Below are 20,466 nucleotides of genomic sequence, written 5' to 3' on the forward strand. Positions count from 1 at the left end.
AGAGGATTTGCCCTGTCCTCTGCCCTGCCTTCTCCATAAGTATAAGCTGGTTTAAGATGGGTTTGCAGAACTTAAGTCAGGAATTTGGCCCACAGGAACCCAGATTCATGAGCAAAAAAGGGTAGTTTCTCCTGGAAACACACCTCCACCCCAAAAGTCAAAATGGAGGCATGGTGGGCAGTGGCAGCTGGTTTGCCCAAGTCCCTTGTGGTGCAGAGCCCCAGTGCAGAAACTGGTCTAAGCTGGTGGTCCCCAACGTGGTTGGCTTGCAGGAGGTGCTCTGCCCTCTCACAAGCACAGAGGCCTCCCAGGCTTTATTCTTTTATGTGCTGAGGCTCCAGCCTGTTCAGAACAGGCAAGGAGCAGCCCCTGTGGAGTGACGGTCCCCTGGCTGCTGCCCTCACCAACCCACAGCAACAGGGGAGGAATAACTGTGGGGAGATGGCGACAGACCCATGGCCAGTGTCTTCTGGGCAGCCATCCTCTTGAGGGCACATAGCCTGGCGGAACACCTCCAAGGGGACATGGAGCTAGTCCTCACGATGGTCCCCTGGCTGCTGCCCTCACCGCCTCACAGCAACAGGGGAGGAATAACTGTGGGGAGATGGCGACAGACCCATGGCCAGTGTCTTCTGGGCAGCCATCCTCTCAGGACACAGTGCATAGCCTGGCGGAACACCTCCAAGGGGACATGAGGGCACATAGCCTGGCGGAACACCTCCAAGGGGACATGGAGCTAGTCCTCAAAGGTGGAAAGAAGGAAGGACATCCATTGTCCATGGCTCTGCAGGGTAGACAGGACAAGATATCACCAGAGAGATCCTGGATGGGCAATCAGAACTTTATAGGATTGCAAAGACAGACAGACAGACATCTCAGGACAGCTCATTGGACTTCTGCCCTGGTGCTGCCCTGGGTGACATTTTGATGGTCTTCTCACCCACACTTTCTGCCAGGGGTTACAAACCATAATTTCAAGGACTCGCCAAACAATGCCTGGCTGGGCAACTGCCTGGATGGGCAGCCATAAGCTGGGCAGGCATGTGAGAGTGAGGACAGCACAGACAGCCAGGAAATCACTGCTTTGCTACTATCTGCACTGCATTGCAGATATCTCCTCCTCTCCATCCAGCTCCTTTCGGTTGCCTCCTGCTCTGCCCAGAGTTTGGGCCAGCCTAATTTCTTTGCTGTTAAAAAGAGACAGAAAAGCAAATACTTGCAGTCATTGAACTACCTCTTACAACAAGGGAGGCTTTTCAGCTCACAAAGAAGAAGTGATTCAGTCTTCCTGAAGTGGAGTGAACCATCTCCCACCACTTGGGCAGCCCCTGGCCCGGCCCCGTCTCCCACGCACAGCAGCTGTGGGTCCTACAGGAGGGAGCTGTTGGCAGCACTGAGCCCGGGGAGGAGAGGAGATCCTGCTGAGCAGGAAGCTCCTTCGGGCAAGGCTGTCATCTCCTGCCTGGTTTGGGGTTTCGCACACCGCTGGGTGTCTGGAGCTGCAGATGTGTGTTGCAGGAGGTGCTGCTCTAGGTGAAGTCGGTGCAGCCCCAGCGCTGCTGTGAGCCATGTCCCAGAGCTGGCTCCAGCTGGGGCTCAGAGTGTTTGTTTGGAGCACACAAAACTGCTGTAAATCAGGCCAGGTCATCCACTGCATCTCAGAGCATCTCTGAGCATCAGCAAAGCTACTGGGAAGAAGAAAGGCAATCCTGAAAAATCCCAAGGAAGGTAATGGGGCCACGCAGCAAAACCAGCCTCTTCCCCTGGGCTGAGGGATGGATCCTCCCCATGCCCTGGCAGCCCCTGCTGTGACCATGTGCTAACCAGGGTCTTCTTCTGCCAACCACTCAGGGAGCTCCCCCCTGTGTCTGGGGGCCGTCTACCTCCTCACCATGGTGTCTGATGGGGGGACACACCAGGCATCCATCCTGGGAGACAGCACTTGCCCGGTTTGTGAGCTGCAGGATCATGGATTTGGGAGATTTAATCTCAAGCTTTTTCATCCTTCCAAATTAAAAAGATGGTGGGGAAGAAGCTTGTTGAGGTTTTTCCCTTCCCTGACCCCATGTCTCAAGAAAGTGCCAAGGATTGCAGAGAGTAATTGAAATGCAATGAAATCAGTTTAATCCATCTTAAAGAGAAAACAGCTCACAGAGGATGCAGCCAACACAGGGTGGTGGGCACCAGGGGCTGGGGGAGCCTTGACTGCCCCTCCAGCCCTGACCTGACACGTGCCCAGCAGCCGGGCTGGTGCCCCACACTGCAGCTGCCCATCAAGTGAAGGGATGTCCAGGTATTACGGTTTGAAGAACCCACAACAATTTGCTATCATTTAGATAATTATTCTATCACCTGATAACCCCTCCCCACCCAGGAAGGGAAATTGGGGAAAAACAAGGAAAACTGAAGGTTGAAATATAAAGAGATTTAATAGAATAAGACTAAACAATTAACATTAATAATGTTAATTATTAATTAACATTATTATTATATTAACTAAAGACCCAGTATTGATCCCGATGCCAATATAAGATACCCAAGGTCTATCCCCAGCCCATTCCCCAGCAGAAGCCGTGCACTCCCAGCAGGGACAGCAAATGTGGGACCCCGTGAGCGCTGCGGCTTCGGGAGGAAGGGAAGGGCTCAGGGCACTCTGCAGCAAACTCTCTAATTTATACTGAATGTGGCGTTCATGGAATGAACCAATCCTGTTGGCAGCCTGGGTCAAGTGCCCGGGTCTCGCTCCTCCTCATCCTGCTCCTGGAGAGGCTCAAAAACACCAAGACCTTGAAATCTGCACCCCAGAGCTGTCTGTAAAGTAAAACTTTTTGCAAATTCAAACATTCTAAAAATGCAGTTTTCCCAAGCATTAGAAGAGACTTTACTGCAAAGTAAAATTACTGAAGGAGAAATCAATCCTGTGTTGCTCAAACCAGGACACCAGGGCGAGCAGGACAGGCAGGAGGATCAGGACCTATTGGGGGCCCTGCAAGAGGCCACAGCAGAAGGGAGCAATAACCTGTGTGCTGTACAGAAGCCAGAGCACAGCAGCCCGGGAGAGAGGGAGCTCCCTGTCCTCCCTTGGTCCCTGCCTCCCCATCCCTTCTGTTCCCACCCCTCCAGCTCCCCCCACACTTCAATTTTCCTCCCTTCCTGCTTGTCCCACAGCCCCTCAGTCACTCCTCCTGCCCCTCTGCTTCTTGAGCCATCCTGAGCCTGTCCAGCCCCCCAGCCCCACTCTTCCCTCGCAAGCCAGGCTTTCATTGCATTTCATTTATTTTCATTTCACTTATTTAATTTAATTTCATTTCCCTATTTGTTTTGAGTCCTAAGGCAGTTTTACTTTATTGTGGGCCCAGTGAACACAAAAGCAGTGACGCTGATGTGCTTTATGGCAAACCAGTCACGGGGCTGAAGTCTCTCTCAGGAGCACCTGGGAGATTTCTGCTTCAAATATTGATTGCCCTTTGTAGGAAAGGAGGTATTTACTATCAATGTCCAAAGACCCCACTGTAATCAAATCAGCACTGTGTTGTCTCCTTAGGGACTGTCTGACTCCTGTAGTGTGATGTGACGGGAGAAGCACAGTGTCCATCAGAGCCAGGATGGAAGGGAAGGACCTTGCTGGGAGTCTGGAGCTGGGGCATGGAAGGAAGGGAGAAGGAGGCCACGGGGACAGAGCTGAGCCTGAGCAGATCAGGGTGGTGGCAATTCAGGGAGGATTTGGGCTCCCCAATACCTGCAGGGCTTCCCCTCCAAGTTGGGCAGGGTTGAGCTTGCCCATTCATGGCCATTTGGAATTCAAAAGACCAGATGGATGGCTGAGTCTGGAGCCTGTCCTTCTACACCCCGTCCTTCTCTTCTGTCCAGAGGAGTTTCCTTTGAGAACATCTCCTGGGGCTCTTTGTCACCGTTCTTTAATGACTGTGCTGACGCCAGCCTGCACAAAGCAGGAGCAGGGCTGCCTGGCACATCCCTGAGTCTCTCCTCTGTGGCACTTCTCCAGCCAGCACCCACCACTGCTCCACCAGCTCACACAGATGCTGTCCCATGGGCAAGGGGCCCCAGAGAGGCGATGCACCCAGCTGCTGAGGAGCACAACGGGGGAAGGATGGCACCTGCAGGGACCATGGGCAGCTGGACTAAGTCCAGGCTAATGTTGCATTTGGCAAGAAGGGCAGGTTTGGTGTCAAGGTTCCCCCAGGGTAACACCCATGTCCTCATCCCCACAATGCACAGGCACTGTCCATCTCTCCCATGCCACCAAAGCCCAGGCCAGGCAGCAGGACACAGCTTGTAGGTGAAGGCAGCTGGCTCAGCAGCAAGTCCAGAGGACACAGAGGGGTTCAGGTGAGGTGGGATGGGACCAAGCGAGCCTTGTGTGGGGCCACAGGATCCCCTGGGGACAAGGGCTGTGTGGGTTCCTTTGAGTGCTGGGGGCAGCTGGCAATGCCCGGCTGGGCTGGTGGGGGGGGGGCTGGCAGGTTCCCCCCGGGAGCAGGATTTTCCAGGGGCAGTGGGACTGGCTGTGCGGGAGCGGGGTGGCCAGCCCAGGCTGCACTCGCCTGGCGTCTGCAAACCACTGCGTTAGAGCAACCAGCCTGGCTTCCCAACCCGCTGGGAGCCACGGAGTGAGCCAGAGACTTTTTAAAACCCGTCAAGCAATGGAATATATTGCACTTCTTTTTACTTTATTTATTTTGTACTTGCAATTATTTAAAGCCCCAGCTGCCTTTCATTATTAATACATCTTTCCCAGTGAGAGGAAGGAGAACAAGCCTGTCAATTCCTATCATCCTCCAGAGATCCTGACTCCTCTCCCTGCACCATCCGGCCCTGGCTGTTTTTGCTGACTGGACTGTGCAGCAGGACAAGCTCCTCGGGGAGAACAAAGCCAAATTTGTGGCTGAACAGGGAGAAGGAGAATCCAGGAGCCCAGCTTATGAGCTCTGCTTCTCAGAGGGACACACCATTATCCTACTTTTCTCTAAGAATAATCAAATGATGGTTTTCTTTCTCACAAACTCACTGAAGGCTCTGAGGGCCCAAGTACTATTTCCCCTTCCAGGTGTGTGTTGGGGAACATTGGATCATCCTAGTGTTGGAAAATGTCTCTTCTGCACAGACCTCTGCTGACCCTGCTCCCAGAGCGGCTCCTTCATCTTGCCAAGGAGCAGCCGTTCAGCTGCACGTACATGTTTTGGGGCCCTGGATCTTGAAGCATAGTCTAGGATCTCATTCTCTGTATTTTTATACCCATAGGAAGCTTCAGTGCTTTCTGGTTGCCTTTAAGTGACACTCAACCTAAAGCAAAAAGTAAATAAGAAGCTAAACTAAAAGGTAAAAGGAAATAAGAATTAGTTTATACACTACATGGCTTCAAATAGGTTTTAAGTATGGAAAATCAAGCCATTGATTGACAGCTCAGCTCATCTATACGTTCTTTGGTTTTCTTTAAGCAGCCCCCAAAATTTTGTCTTTTTTCTCCGTATAACCCCGTGCAGATGAGGATGCCCCCCAAGGACGGGGTAAGTGCCCCAGAGAACCCCTCAGTGAGGAGGTCCCTGGCCCTCAGGGGATCCCCTGTGTCTGGCTGTCCCCCTCCACCACCCCGCAGGGACAATGGACCCTCAGCCCCTAGCAAGGGACAGACGGCCAGGCTCGGAGGGTGGCACAGCTCCACCAGGAGCAACGCAGCAAGGCAGGAAAGATCAACCGAGCAGCAAACAGCTTCTCAGGTCAGGCTCTGAGTGTTCAGAAACACCTCTGCTCCCATCGCAGCTACTGAGACAATTTCCTCCAGGGTAAAACGCTCCACAGACCGGGGCGCCTGTTGGAGAGGAGACGTTTGACATCATCTCGCATTAGCGCAGCTGCACACAACACACAGAGCAGGGCTGCCAGCCCCCTTCCCAGATCCCGTCACCACAGTAACACCAAGCAGAGCGCAGGAGATGGGATGCTCGGCTCCAGACTTCCCTTGGCTCAGGCAAGGCCCATGCACAGTGATTGGCAGCAGGTTTTTCTCCAGCCCCCTGAACAAACGGGACAGGAGCAGTGATCTGCTGGAGGTGCCCCTGCCGGCCTTCGTTACGCTGGCTGGGGAAGGGACTCCATTAAAGAAACATGTGCAGAGACCAGAAAAATAGCAGCAGCATTATTTAGGTAGCCTGTGGCTGAGCACCGGGAAACACAAGCACTTAAACCGCAGCTAGAAAGAATTAATCCTTCCCCTCCTCCTCTCCTGCACCCTGTTCTCTCCCTCTCCTCGACTCCTGCTCCTTCTCCTCCCCTCCTCCATGTCACCTCTCTCCCATCCTGCTTCTCTCCCTCATCCCTTAACCTCGGTGGCATTTGCTTTTGGAGCTAGGAACAGCTCTCGCGGGGATGCCCTGGTGAGGGGTGGGCTGCCAACAAGGTTCTCAGGGTGGTCTGAGCATCTCTCCTCTTCCTCCAGGTGCAGGGACATCTGCGGGGGAGCAGGGTTGGTGCTCCTGCAAGGGCTCTGCTGCACCATCCCCGAGCAATGGTCTAGGAAACACTGGGACCATGAAGGGCTTAGGAGATAACAGAAGCCGCCACCTCTCCGATAACCTGGACTCCCCTCAAGACTCTCTTTATGCCCCCCAGGACAGGAACCCTTATCTCCTCAGCCCCACCGACTCCTTCACCATGGACCCCCGGTTCCCAGCCCAGAATACCCTCCACGGCGACTGTCTCCTTCCACTCAACAACCAGATCTCCAACAGCAGCACCTTCCCCCGCATCCATTACAACTCCCACTTTGAGGTCCCGGATGACAACCCTTTTCCAAGCCATGCCCAAGCCACTAAAATCAACCGCCTGCCTGCAAACCTCCTTGACCAGTTTGAGAAGCAGCTGCCCATCCACAGAGACGGCTTCAGCACCCTCCAGTTTCAGAGGAGCGACGCGAAGCACCGGAGCGAGAGCCCTGGGCGCATCCGGCACCTTGTCCACTCTGTCCAGAAGCTCTTCGCCAAGTCCCAGTCTCTGGAGGGCCCCACCAAAGGCAACGTGAACGGCAAGAAGGGGACGGATGACCCCAAGCAAAACCGGAGGAGCAAGAGCAAAGACCGAGCGAAGACCTCCGAGCCCAAGCGCAGGACCAGATCCAACATATCAGGCTGGTGGAGCTCAGATGACAACTTAGATAGCGACACCTGCAGCTACCGCAACCCGATGGGCCTCATGACACTGGGCCGGCAGCCGGACCACAGCCAGCCCAAGTACTTCATGCACGCTTACAATACCATCAGCGAGCACATGCTGAAATCCTCCAAGAGCAATAACGACCTCAAGGTCACCCCTTGCACCAATATCCCCATCAACAATGACTCCAACTACATTAAGAGGGGCTCCTGGTCCACGCTGACACTCAGCCATGCCCGGGAAATGTGCCAGAAAGCCTCCGCCACGATCGACAAAGCCTTGCTGAAGTCCAAGTCCTGCCATCAGGACTTGGCCTACCACTACCTGCAGGTGGGTGCAGCGGCGGGGGTAGGGTTTGCTGCGGGCAGGGGGAGCGCAGGGAGACACCCTCTCGGCAGGCGCCCTGTTGCCCAGTAGACCTTACCAACCAGCTCCAGATGGTTCAGCTGCCACCTCAAATCACATTACCAGGACGGGGAAAGGGGGGGGTTAAATTCACCACGGTCCTGGCGACAAACCGCCACCCCTCCTGCAGGGACACGGGTCCAGCTGATGGGGTCCAGCTCCCCCAGCTGCAGCGCTGCCCCAGGACCCTCCAGCCCCTGTGCTGGGCTATGGCAGCATGGGGAGGAAGTGATGTGCCCACCCCGCAGCCTCAGCACCCTCTGCTGTGGTTCTCCTTTGCTGCAGGACCCCAAAGCATCCCCACTGCCCACCCAGACCCTGTAGATGCTGTGGTGGGGTGGGTTTTTGGGCAGCTGGGCACGTAACTGCCCACATGTGGTCACATTCAGTGCCCAAGCAGCTGGGCATGCCGAGGGGCCACGGCTCATATCCCAGCGGGACACAGCTCCCTGGCCTCTGGCCGAGCACTGCCACCATCCCAGGGACTGAAGGTCACCAGTAATAACTAACGCTTAACCCCTTATGTCCACGCATCGCAAGGATGTGCCGGCGTGCCCAGTAAGCCCCGCTCTACAGAGCTTCCCCGGAGCGCTGGTAGGACCTGTCGCTCTGCGGGGCATGGCTGCCTCTGCTGCTCCCCCGCACGCCGGGCAGGGCTGGGGGCCAGGAGGGCACTGCCAGCCCCCCCGCTTGCATGGCAGAAGCCTGCATGGCTAATGCTGGTTTGAACCCCCCCGTCGCCGAGAGCGCCGGGTCACTGCCGCCATTTCAAAAAGCGGCACTTTAAGAACACGAACCTGGTTGTGCCCTAGAGAGAGGAACGAAGATAAATAAGCCAGGCCTGGATGGGGGGAGGAGGGGACCAGGCTATGTATATAAATCTCCAGCATCCTTTTAAATGCGAAGGTGTCATGGGCTCCCCTGGCTGCGGCCAGCGGGCTTAGAAGCTTTAAAGAGCAATGAATTATTGGAGCACACTCTGCTTCCAATACCTTGCTGGCCACGGCTGCAAATCAAATTTCAGAGGGACTTATTGCATCAGGAACATCATCAGAAAAAATGTTCTCGGCCTGGTTTCTTTTTCTTTGTGCCCCCCCTCCTTTCAGTTAAGCCGTAGGAGGTTACAGATCCGCAGACAAATCGTCCCCTGGCACCGTTCCCCCCGCGGGCGCAGCGGCAGAGCCCAGCGCAGGCAGCCCCGGAGGGGACCCCGGCAGCCCCCCACCCCCCCGGGGTTTGGTCACAGCCGGGGGGTGCGAGTCTGCCCTGCTGGTTATTCCCCACCCATGTAATGAGCCTCCGTTTCTCGACAGCCTGACGGAGGGCTGTGGGCACAGCTGGGTGGCGTGAGCCCCACCAGCAGCTGGGCAGCCCCACCGCTGGGCTGGGAGGACACGGGTGCCACCCCGCTGCCGCCGAGCGAGCCCCCCCGGAGGTGGGACCAGCCCCTCAGCCCTGGGCCGACCGACGCAGGCAGCGGCCAGGTAGGGATCTTGTTTTGAGGGGAAGCTTTTTCCCAGCTCTCTCCTCGCCCTGACCCTCCTGGGAACCCTCGGAGGGGGTCTGCAGCCTGCGCCACCGGACTCGGAGCGGGAGCAGCCGGCAGCCCCCGTCGGCACGGCCGGAGGGGCACTGGGGGACGCCGGGGTGTCAGCGGTGTCCCAAGCAGCTGGGGCAGCCCCCACGGCCAGCAGCATCTCACCAGCAAAGTCAAGACCCCGGGCCAGAAAACCTGATGTTTGGTGCCCCCACAAGCCAACAGATGCCCCCAGACACCCGGGATGAGCCCCGGAGCACAGGGCATGGGGTAGGATGGGGTGATTTCATCCCTACCCCTCCTTGGCATGAGAAGGGGACTAAACTGGCAATGGAGAAGTCATAGAATCATAGAATGGTTTGGGTTGGAAGGGACCTTAAAGATCATCAAGTTCCCACCCCCTGCCCTGGGCAGGGACACCTCCCACCACACCAGGTTGCTCAAAGCCCCATCCAGCCTGGCCTTGAACCCCTCCAGGGATGGGGCAGCCACAGCTTCTCTGGGCAACCTGGGCCAGACTCTCACCACCCTCAAGTCACCTCTGGAGGTGTGGGAAATGGCCTTTTGCAAGGCCCCATGCCCTCTGCCACCTACCCCCATCGCAGGATGAGCCCACCACCCTCTTGTGCCCTGGTGAGGGACCACGTCCATCTGCCTGGCCCCAGAGCCCGGTGCTCGGGGGCACAGAGGCCCTGCCCTGCTGCGGATGGGGCTGCTGCAAGGCAGGAATGCCCGGTGGGTCCCAGAGGCAGAGAAGTGTCCTCTGACACAAGGGAGGGAGGAGGAGTGTGATGGGGACAAACAGGACCCTCCAGCCTCCAGGCTTTGGTAAGCCCCCCAAGGCTATTCACCTCCCCCGCCCCATTTGCAGGCTCTGGGTAGTCTTGGGGGTCATCAGAGACTACTGGGGGTCCATGTCATGTTTCCAGGCCCATCCCCAGACCCAGATGTTGGAGCTGAGAGTGGGTGATCACCCAGCTCCAGGGCCAGCCCTGTCCCATCAGGGTAGGGGGTTTCTCAGGAGCAGTCCCCAGGGTGAGACAGCACTGTCCTTAGATCCCAGTCCCCAGGGAGGGAGGTTGGGCTCCCCATCCCCTGTTCTCCCATCCCCATGGGCCCCACGAGTGCTGGTGGGTGCAAGGAAGAGGCTGAGGGGTCAGGATCCCAATGGCCAAGAAGCTCCTTGAAGTGAGATATTCCCCGGATCGGGATGAACAGGAGCAGGTAGGGCTGAGCAGCATTTCTGCCCCACACACAGACTCAGACCCACGACCCACCACACCAGGTTGCTCAAAGCCCCATCCAGCCTGGCCTTGAACCCCTCCAGGGATGGGGCAGCCACAGCTTCTCTGGGCAACCTGGGCCAGACTCTCACCACCCTCAAGTCACCTCTGGAGGTGTGGGAAATGGCCTTTTGCAAGGCCCCATGCCCTCTGCCACCCACCCCCATCGCAGGATGAGCCCACCACCCTCTTGTGCCCTGGTGAGGGACCACGTCCATCTGCCTGGCCCCAGAGCCCGGTGCTCGGGGGCACAGAGGCCCTGCCCTGCTGCGGATGGGGCTGCTGCAAGGCAGGAATGCCCGGTGGGTCCCAGAGGCAGAGAAGTGTCCTCTGACACAAGGGAGGGAGGAGGAGTGTGATGGGGACAAACAGGACCCTCCAGCCTCCAGGCTTTGGTAAGCCCCCCAAGGCTATTCACCTCCCCCGCCCCATTTGCAGGCTCTGGGTAGTCTTGGGGGTCATCAGAGACTACTGGGGGTCCATGTCATGTTTCCAGGCCCATCCCCAGACCCAGATGTTGGAGCTGAGAGTGGGTGATCACCCAGCTCCAGGGCCAGCCCTGTCCCATCAGGGTAGGGGGTTTCTCAGGAGCAGTCCCCAGGGTGAGACAGCACTGTCCTTAGATCCCAGTCCCCAGGGAGGGAGGTTGGGCTCCCCATCCCCTGTTCTCCCATCCCCATGGGCCCCACGAGTGCTGGTGGGTGCAAGGAAGAGGCTGAGGGGTCAGGATCCCAATGGCCAAGAAGCTCCTTGAAGTGAGATATTCCCCGGATCGGGATGAACAGGAGCAGGTAGGGCTGAGCAGCATTTCTGCCCCACACACAGACTCAGACCCACGACCATGGGTACCAAGAGCACACCAAAGGGACAGGCAGTGTCAGGGCTCCCAGGGGACAGGGTCATACCACGGGCACCATTAGCCTGATGCATGGTCAGGATTAGCTTCCCCAACCCTGCTTACAGTCAGAGAGCACCGAAGGCTCCTTAACCCCCAGGCAGCCCCAAAGATAAATCCGTGATGCAGAACGGGTGGCCCGTTCAGTGCCAGCCACCCCACAGATGCTGGCTGCCCTCCCACCAGCCCCACAGAGCTCCCATGGGGCAGGAAACCCAGCTCAGGTCTTTCCCAGAGGGTGCCCTGCCAAAAGGACAGATGGGGCCCAAAGGCTCCAGCTTTCTTTTGTGTGGACGTTCCTGAGAGCACACGCAGCCCTCGGGACACCACGAGGGACGGGGCCCTGGAGGGAGCCAGGGTGTACCCGCGTGGGGCTCAGTCTCTGCCTCGGAGCGGGGCTGCGTGGCCCCTCCGTCCCTGCGCGCTGCCTCCGGCCCCGCAGGACCCGCAGTGCCTTCGTGTGCCGTGCATGTCTGTGTGTGCCAGGGCCAGGCTGCATGTCGGAACTGGCACGCATGCAAGTGGAAGCCCTTTTTGCTCTGCAAGTCTCTCTCCCCCCCAGACCTCACCGAAGTGGAGGGTGCAGCTCTTTTGCCCCTGCCCAGCACCCAGGATTGGAGTTTTCCCCTTCCCTCCTCTCTCCCCTCTCCTAATGCTCCAGGAGACTAGGGAATGCCCCAGGCAGCATTAGGGTAGGGGGAAAGCTCTGTGTGGCCCCTTCTTTTCTCTTCCCTCCACGCTCAGGTTGTGGCACGGAGAGCAGAAGAGCCAAAAGGCACTGCTGCTTTGCAGTGTGCAGTATTGTCACAAGATGGTGTCGGTGGAGCCCAGCTCCCAGGGACAGACACGTGCCAGAATCCCACGTGCCTGCACCATGAGACACCGCACAGACCAAAACCGGGCAGAAAGGAGGATCCTGGAGCCTGGCAGAGCATCTCTGCTGCCCACTCCTCCTGTCCTGTGTGGCCACTGGGCAGGGTGGATCCCCAAGCCCTCTGTGCCAGTAGCCACCAACAAAGGCTCTCAACCCGGGCGTCCTCTTGCTCCCATCCTTTCACAGCAACAAAAGCTGAGTGTGGGCAGGAGCCAGCCTACATCTGGGAGAGCAGCATGAAGAGCAGCAAGGCTGTCACAGCCTCTGAGGAGCCTCCTGATCTTCTCTATGCCAGGCCTTGGTGTAACACAAGACAGCACTCATTCCCACTTTGTCCTTTCTGTAGCCCACGGGCGTTGTTCAGGGCCCAGAGTCTCAGCTGCCAGGAAAGCTGCTGCCATCCAGGTGCTGCACTGGCCACCATCAAGGTCTGTCCCTTGACAACAGGAGATGTGCTGGGCTCTTCAACCCCAACACAGAGCTTCAGAGCCTGTGGGACAGGCTCCTCATGTGCCTGAAGGTGCAGAGAAGCACCCTGGAAGACCCTGAACAGCACCTCAAGTACCTGCACTGCAGGTCCTGAAGAACCCCAAGGGCACCTACTTGTCTTTTCAGGTGTGGCACTTAGGAAACACTTGTCCTGCGCTCTGTCCCACAGGAGCAAGAGCTGTGGGAGTCCCTGTGGACTCTGTGTGCAGGCTGGAGCAGGACACGCTCCAAACTGGGGCACCAGATTCAAAGGGTGTCCTGCCAAGCATCTGCCTTCCCCTTGACGCTGCTAAACTGGGATGTGGAGCACCTTGAGACCAGCTATGTTTCTTGCTGCCTTGCCAAGGTGTGAAGTAGAGGAGAGGCAAGGGAAAGGAGAAATGAGACGGCTCAGCGAGGAGCAGTGGGCTGTCGCAATGCGGCGGGGAAGCTGGTGGAGGTGCCCCTAGGAGAGGGGATGGTCAGTTTGGGGCAGGCAGTGCTGTGGGATGCTTGGCTCACACTCTGCGGGCCAGATGCACCAGCAGAGACGTTCTGAAAACCCTGTCCTCATGTGGCTTTGCCTAGAGCCCAGAGTGCCCACGGCCGGGAGGCAGATGCACAAGTCTGGGCAGAGCTGAGCAACCCACAGAGCCTGCCCTCAAGCAGCACCAGAGCAGCCACGGGAGCCCGAGGTCTTTAATGTCCCCTCTGTCTGTGGGCTCACCGGGCTGACCCCGGCACCTCTCACTGCCCCACAAAATACAGCGCTTGCCTCTGTATAGGGGATGGTTGTGCAGTCCCCAGGTCCCTGGCTGGCTGCTGACAAGCTCTCACCTCCTCAGCCAAGGGCTGCAGACCCCAACCTTGCCTGTCCCCCTCAGCCCCCGCTGGCCAGAGACCCTTGCAGGCAGGAGGCTGCATTCACCCTGAGAAGGCAGGCAGCAAAATGCAGTCTCAAGTCAGACCTGATGCCAAGACAATGGGTATAAAAGTGCTTCTCAGGGCCTCCGTCTCCTTTAGGAAAGGTCTGGCCAGCCACCCTGGTGACCTGTGGGGTCTCCCCCATGGCAGGACTCAGCTGGACCCAGCAGGTCCCTCCTGGCTGGCCACAGGGCCACCCAGTGCAGGCAGCTGGGCTGGGGCAGAGGGAGCGCTCACACCCGGGAGGGAAGGGTCTCTCTGCTCTTACCTGCATAGGAACCTGCTGGATAACGCTCAGTAGCTCTAAGGTGGGCAGCCAGCCCAGAAGCCATTGCCAAGCACAAAGTTTGTGGGAGCAGAGTGGAAAGAGCTGGGTGAACCTGCAGCAGCAGCACGTGGGTCCAGGGTGGCCTGACCAGGCTTGTGGCTCACATGTGAGACTCACTCCACGTCCATCCCCACCTGGATCTCACACACAGGCAACACAATGCCCCTGGCTCTCTGTTCTGTGGCCCCCAGTAATGTAGGTCCTGGCTCATGGGCGCATATCATGGTGGAAGTCCCATCACCAAAGCGGTCCCATCACTGAAGCAGTCCCAAAGGCTGTTTGGGTTCTGCTCTGTATGGGGAGAGCCTGGGATCACCCCTTGCTTTCTCCCAAACACAGACAGCAGGAGCAGGCTGGCAGGACATGGGCTGAACCCCTCACTCCTTTGGGCAGAAGAAAGCCCTCTGAGTGAGCTAAGCTGTTGTGCGTGGATTAAGCCTGCATCTGGCCCACCCGGGGCTTTCTCAGGCAAACAAGAAGCCACTGCCTGCAGATCTGAAGCTCACCCGAAGATGTTGCACCCCAGCAGCAGCAGACAGCACCCTCAGGGAAGCTCTGGCTCCCACAGAACATGCCTGCTGTGAACAAGGAGAGCAGGAGCCACGCTGCGCTTAACGGCTCTGGCTCATCACAGTCAGCGGCAACAGAGCTCTGTGCGTCCCCAAAGCACCACATAACACTGGCTGATGGATCCACAGCCCCCCGGGGAGCTGGGCAAGTCCAACAGCTCCATCCAGCAGAGTCGGTGTGGGTGCTCTCGGCAGCACGAGCTGTGCTCAGCACCAGACCCTTTGCTGCTCCCCATGGTGCTCCCCAACCAGCAGACTGGGTGGCCTCAGGCTCTCCCAGTCTCTGCATGGCTTCCACATTGCTGCGTTCTTCACATCTTCCTTTGCTTCTCCTTGACCACATCTCCCCAGCTTAAGGGCAGGTCAAAGGCCAGCTACAAATCAAGTTAGTCACGAAACCAAGGCCTGCTCCTGGCAACGCAGGTTGCGTCGTCTTTCTCCAGGCTGGTCCCACACCGCACGAGACTCGTCCTGATCTGTCGTGGGCTGACGTCTGGCACCTTGGCTGTGCCTCCAGTCCCCTACCCAAGCCCTGCAGGACAGGCAGGCAGGGTGCTGGCCACTTCAGTTGTGCCTCTCGTGGAAATGTCAGCTTGCCCATCTCTAGCAAGGGAACAAGACAGCATGTCTGCCCTAAGTTAATTGCAGAGTTGTCATCTTGGTGAAGTTACAAGTCCTCTTCTTGCACAAGGTACTACTCATCTGTTCAGAGAGGCCAGCACAAGGTCCATGTGCCCGAGCTGCTCTAGAAGGACTTCTGAGGGTCTGGTCTGGCTTCAGAAACGAATTTCTGCTACACGGAGTCACATTCAACTCAGAAGCCTTAAAGGCTGTTGGACCTAGTGAAGGTCTGGGCTTTAATCCACGGGTCCTGGTCTTCAACAGCTCTTGATTGCCTTGGCCTGAACATTCTGTGCACTTTACGGTAAATGAGCGTGGGCTTTGCATTGAACAACGTGTGCTGCTCCTGTCCCGGTGCCCAGCGCAGCCCTGGTGAGACTCTTCCCTCCCCGTCGTGTCTGGCATTGTGCAGCTTGTGTCAACTGTGTGCGCATGGTGCAGCGGTGGGGGGGGGTGAATGGCTGTGGGGAGATGTGCTGAAACAGGCCATCAAACGCAAGGCTGCCTGGCATGATCTGGTAAGGGAGGGTTGGAAAGGAATTGCGTTGCCCCTTGCCACTCCCCTCCAGCTGAGGGTCCAACAGTTGTTCTTGCCACGAATCCTTCTAAGCCCCCGTGATCCCGCTGGTCCCAGAGGTGCTGTCCTTCACATCTGCTCATGCTCCCCTTGCTCTTGCAGGTGCCTCAGGGGGAGTGGAACAACACGCTGTCTCGGGACAAAGACAGCGAGATCCCGTGCCGGCGCATGCGGAGCGGGAGCTACATCAAAGCCATGGGGGATGATGATAGTGAAGACTCAGAAACCAGCCCCAAACCATCCCCGAAAACTGCAGCTCGGAGGCAGAGTTACCTCAAGGCTACCCAACAGTCCCTGAGTGAGCAGAGCACCACACAAAGGTAACGCTCCTCTGGGAGCTCTGCACAGGTCCCCAGGGGCCACCCCAGAAGCAGTCCTTGGGGTCTAGAAAGCAACACCCACATGGAGACCCCATGTGGGGATCAGAGACCCTTAGGGCTCCCAGCTCAGACTGCCCAGACTGCCTACGGGGCAGGCAGATGAGGAGACAAGCAGGACAGGAGAAGATGTAGCAGAGGAACGGAGAAAGCTTTCCATCTTGGTGTTTCCAAACATCCCTGCTGTTAGGAACCTGCTCCAGGTCCCTGTCCCCTCAGCGATGGGGAGGGCACTCCTTTGATGGAGCTCTGTGTATTACAGCTTTGAGCATCTGCCCCTCTGAGGAGTGCAGAGATCCCAGCCCCACGATGCTGTTCAGAGGTGGAAGGTGCTCAGCCGGCATGGCTGAGGGCACCTGGCACACAGCCCACATGCTGCTGGGACTGTGCCATCTGCTTTGCTCCACAGGTGTCCCAGGGACTCTGGGACCAGCCAGAAAGCGCCCCATTGGCACACTGGGCTGGGTAATACCCTGAGGCCAGGAGAGGTGAGCTAAGAGGTCTGGGACCAGGTACTGAGGGAGGAAGACCCACAGTGGCTTGAGGCAGATGGACAGCAGAGGAAGGAGAACACAGCAGAGGAAGGAGAACACAGCAGAGGAAGGAGAACACAGCAGAGGCTGGTCCGTGCAGGATGGGGTCTGTGTGGACGCCCTGACCAGCAGTGATGCTGTGCAGTGTCCTCACCACCCACTCCGTTTCCCAGGACAAAGCACCCAGGGGCTGTAACAGCCCACCAGCGTTTGGGATGTTGTGGCTCAGGGGGGTGTGAGCAGCACAGAGGGGCAGGAGGGGGCAGCAGCCACCGCCGATGTGCTGCTGATGTTCAGCAGACAGAGCCAGAAGGAAGTGAGGGTGCAGCAGGCAGTGTGGAGACCCCTCATGGTGGCTTCAGTTTGCAGACCAGATGCTACTTTCTGCTGGGAGATTGTGACAAAATTAACTGCGGGGAGCCCTGGAAATGCCTGCTCTGGATCCATCCCTGATCCCTGCCTTCACATCCACCTCCGGGGGAGCAGAGTTGGGTCCAGGGGTCTCCGATGCAAAATACCCAAGTTGAGAAATGGAGGTTCTTTGTCTGTTCAGGTCATATGTCCATCAGGGTATGACCTCACCGGGGCTGCTGGGGTCCAGCCAGAGCCCACGGATGCAGGACATTGAGGAAGGTGCTGTCAGGGCAGGAGGGGCAGAGCCGGACGAGCCGTGGACGCAGGGACCAGGGAGAGGAGGGCTCCAGGCAGGGCTGGGCTGGACGCGGCCATTGCTGCCCGTGCTTGGCAGCCAGCAGGAGATCTGCTGGAGGGGCAGAGGGGGGTCCACAGCTCCTGGGACATGGCACCCTGGCCTGTCCATCCCTTCTGGCGCGGGCTGGTGAGGGCTTGTGCCGGGCAGAGGCCAGGCGGGAGCGGTGGCCCAGAGCACGAGCACGGCTGCCATCTGCCGATCACCCCCTCGCCTCTCCCCCCTCGCCAAGGAGCTTCTCGGATGCTCCAGCTGCTTTGGTTGCTGCGGGGCGTCCCTGAGGTGCCCCCCCGGCCTGGCACAGCCTTGGGACAGCAGTGGGGACACCGTGCCCTGGCCCAGCCCCATGCCAGCCCTGGCCAAGATCCGCGGTCTCCTTGGCCAGAGCTGCTGGGGCCATCTCCGGGCTCCACCAACTGAGGGGCACCAGGCCTGAGGGACTGTAGGGAGAATGGCTTCAACCTTAGCCAGGACAAGGCGCAGAGGAGTGAGACTGACGTGTCCCTGTGAGAGGGTCTCTGCCCTTCCAAAGAGTGTTGCCCCCTTTGTGACTCGGTTTCCCCATGGGCTGGCTATGAGGTGGGTCAGGGTGAAGCCCAGTGGGACGGGCAGAGGGAGGCTGGCAGGGACACTGCCTGCCCCAGAACACAACTGATGGTGAGCTCACGCACAAAACCCTCTCAGAACAAGGGAAAACAGGCAATAAATGGATAGCCCAGGGCTTGGGGCACCACATTGCCCTTGGTCACTCAGCAGTGGGTCCCCCGCACTGGAGGGGGGACCTGGGGGCTGGATGTCTCCTCCATCACCCCTGGCAGAAGAGACTACTCCCCGCTCTCACCACACCCCAGGATGGAGACTCAGGGGGTGCCGTGGTCCTTCCTGGGGGTCCAAAGGCGGCAGACGTCTCCTGCAGAGAGACACACACTGCCCTCAGCTTTGCTGTCCCCCAGGCTGAGGGACAGATCTCTGCACTCATGAACCTGCCAGAGGCGGGGGAAGCAGCACCCCAAGGACCGTGGGCAATTCCAGAGGGAGGGTCCCCACAGCCGGAGCCTGCAGCAGAAATACTGACACCCCGGGCTCCTGCAGCACTGTCAGTCAGGCTTGGGTCCCCTTGATCTTCCAGGTAATCTTTTGGGTTCCTCTACACAAATAAAATGATTAGAAAAAAAAAAAAGTCCCACAAATGTTTCCAATTAGAAAGTCCACAAAATGCCATTTAGAAGTCATTTCTCACCCCACTTTTCACACCCCCTTCCCACCAGTCCAGGCAGGGAAGAGCCATTTTACCTGACCCCCAGGCTCCAGCATCAGCCTGTGCAAGAGCTGGTCTGTCACCAGGCCTGTCACTCTGGGGGCAACCATGGATCCCACCTGCTCCCTGGGGTTTGGCTGGACTAACCTGGCATCTGCAGCATGTTCCTGGGGGCAGTGGGACCTGAGGTCTTGTCCTCTCTCCTTCTCCCACACCCCACAAACCTTCCCCAAGTGCCAGACTCAAGACCTCATGCCAGGGGCCAGCAGGGTGAGAAAGGGCTTCCTTCTGCTCCAGGAGTTGCAACAGGGGCTGAGCAGCGGACTCAGTGCCCAATATCGTCTCCGTGCTGCCATGTGTGCCTGGCAGAGGGATGTCCTGATGGCAGGGTGGCAGCTCCAGTGCTGTCCCCACCCTGGGGACACCCCTCAAACCCTCTCTCTCTTGCTGGCAGGAGCCTGGACCGCCTGGACTCTGTCGAGATCCTCCTACCTCCGAAGTTCCCAACCTGGGAGGAAGAATACAACCAGATCTCCGACAGCATCAACGAGTCCAGTTGCATCAACCAGGTGAGAGGCTGGAGCGCTGAGCCCCGCTGCACCAGCACACCCCAGTGAGACTGGAGGCCGGCTGCAGGGAGAGGGGAACGTCCTTTTCCCCCTTCAAAATCAGGCACTGGCTGCACTCCAGGAGTTGCACACACTATTCTCTGGTAGCTTTACCAAAGCATCAAGGCCAGCTCCTTAATTCATGTTCATACTAGACCCCCTTTCCTCTGGCTTCGCCTCCTCTCAGCACTGCTGGTGCAGCTGAAGGCCCTTGGCCATGGCCACAGGAGCGGTAGCCCGGAGCGATGCTTCACAGCCATGGGTGAAGCTCAGGGCTGCTCTGAGCTCAGTGTCCCACCATGTCACCACCCAGAAGCCACCTGCGAGGCTGCTGGCTCCTCATGCCCACTGGGTGGGTGCAGAGTCAGAGCAAAAGGTGGCGTCCAGCCTGGGACCCTGCCATGGGTCACTGGGGACAGTGACCCTGCTCAGCTCTGAGGACATTGTCCCCTCTGCAGCAGGCTGGACCCAGCAACAAGGTACCTGTCATTCAAGAGACTGTCCTGCCAGCTAGCTGGGGGTGTCTCCCTTGGGTATTCCGGGTACCCCGGGAAGGAGAAAGCCAAGGATGCCAGTGAGGTGCTGATGGTGGGTGGCAAATCCCCAGGGTGGGCTCATGCCTTGACCCCAACCTCTGGGATGCAGTCGGTGCAAACGGGCTGTAACCCCCCGTCCCACACTGTGCCTCCCCTTGGGACTGCTCTGGAGCAGCTCGGGGCTTGGGTGGCTATAAGCCAGCGGCTTCACAGGCCAGGAAATAACGAGGCCTTTGCAGAGGTCCCGTGTGCTTCTCCAGGGACCTGTCCTTTCAGTGTGCAGGTGGAGCTCCCCGGGGCAGCAATGGCCCCACAAGTTTCACCCAGCCATTTCGCTGTCGCCCTGGGCCTCTGCCATGTCCCTGTTCACACGTGTCTGCAGGGAACACGCGTCTCCTCAGTGCTGCTCCGCTCTGCCAGGGCGCAGGGGCCAGGGCTGGCAGCACGAGGCAGGGGCTGAAGCCGTGAGATGGACACCACGAACCAGAGCATGGAGGAGGGAGGGCATCCTCTGCCGGGGTTCCCTTCCAGATGTGTGGAGCTCTGAGTCCTCCTCGGGCCCAGCCCAGCCCCTCCAGCCCCACGGCTGGTTTCTCCTGCTGTCGTGGAGTGGTTGGAGCCCTCGGTGGAGGGCTGTGGGGATGGGCAGGGGGCATTGCTCGCAGGCGTACGTGTTCCTTGTGGTCAGTCTCGTTCCTTGTACACCAACAGCAATGTGCCGGGCGTCTCTTTGCACAGAGAAGGGGTCAGGGCCGTCGCATTCTTGTCCTCTGCTTGTAAATTCATGTCTGAAG

The 20,466-nt window shown here is 58.3% G+C and overlaps 1 protein-coding gene across 4 annotated transcripts in view; it reads left to right on the forward strand.

The window, feature by feature from the left end:
• Positions 1-20,466, forward strand: part of DLGAP4 (discs, large (Drosophila) homolog-associated protein 4) — a 195,501-nt gene that overhangs the window by 100,304 nt on the left and 74,731 nt on the right. For 2 of the 4 annotated variants that reach the window (XM_014937568.1, XM_014937569.1), the window contains exons 3-6: positions 6,458-7,500; positions 8,889-9,059; positions 15,754-15,971; positions 18,983-19,097. In XM_014937568.1, coding sequence (XP_014793054.1) covers positions 6,550-7,500; positions 8,889-9,059; positions 15,754-15,971; positions 18,983-19,097 — 1,455 coding nt within the window. In that variant the 5' untranslated portion in view covers positions 6,458-6,549. Of the gene's footprint in view, positions 1-6,457; positions 7,501-8,115; positions 8,170-8,888; positions 9,060-15,753; positions 15,972-18,982; positions 19,098-20,466 lie in introns of all 4 variants that reach the window. The other 2 variants (XM_014937571.1, XM_014937572.1) reach the window with 2 other exon arrangements.

Source organism: Calidris pugnax, unplaced genomic scaffold, assembly GCF_001431845.1.
Source record: "Calidris pugnax isolate Ruff unplaced genomic scaffold, ASM143184v1 scaffold83, whole genome shotgun sequence".
Taxonomy (NCBI): domain Eukaryota; kingdom Metazoa; phylum Chordata; class Aves; order Charadriiformes; family Scolopacidae; genus Calidris; species Calidris pugnax.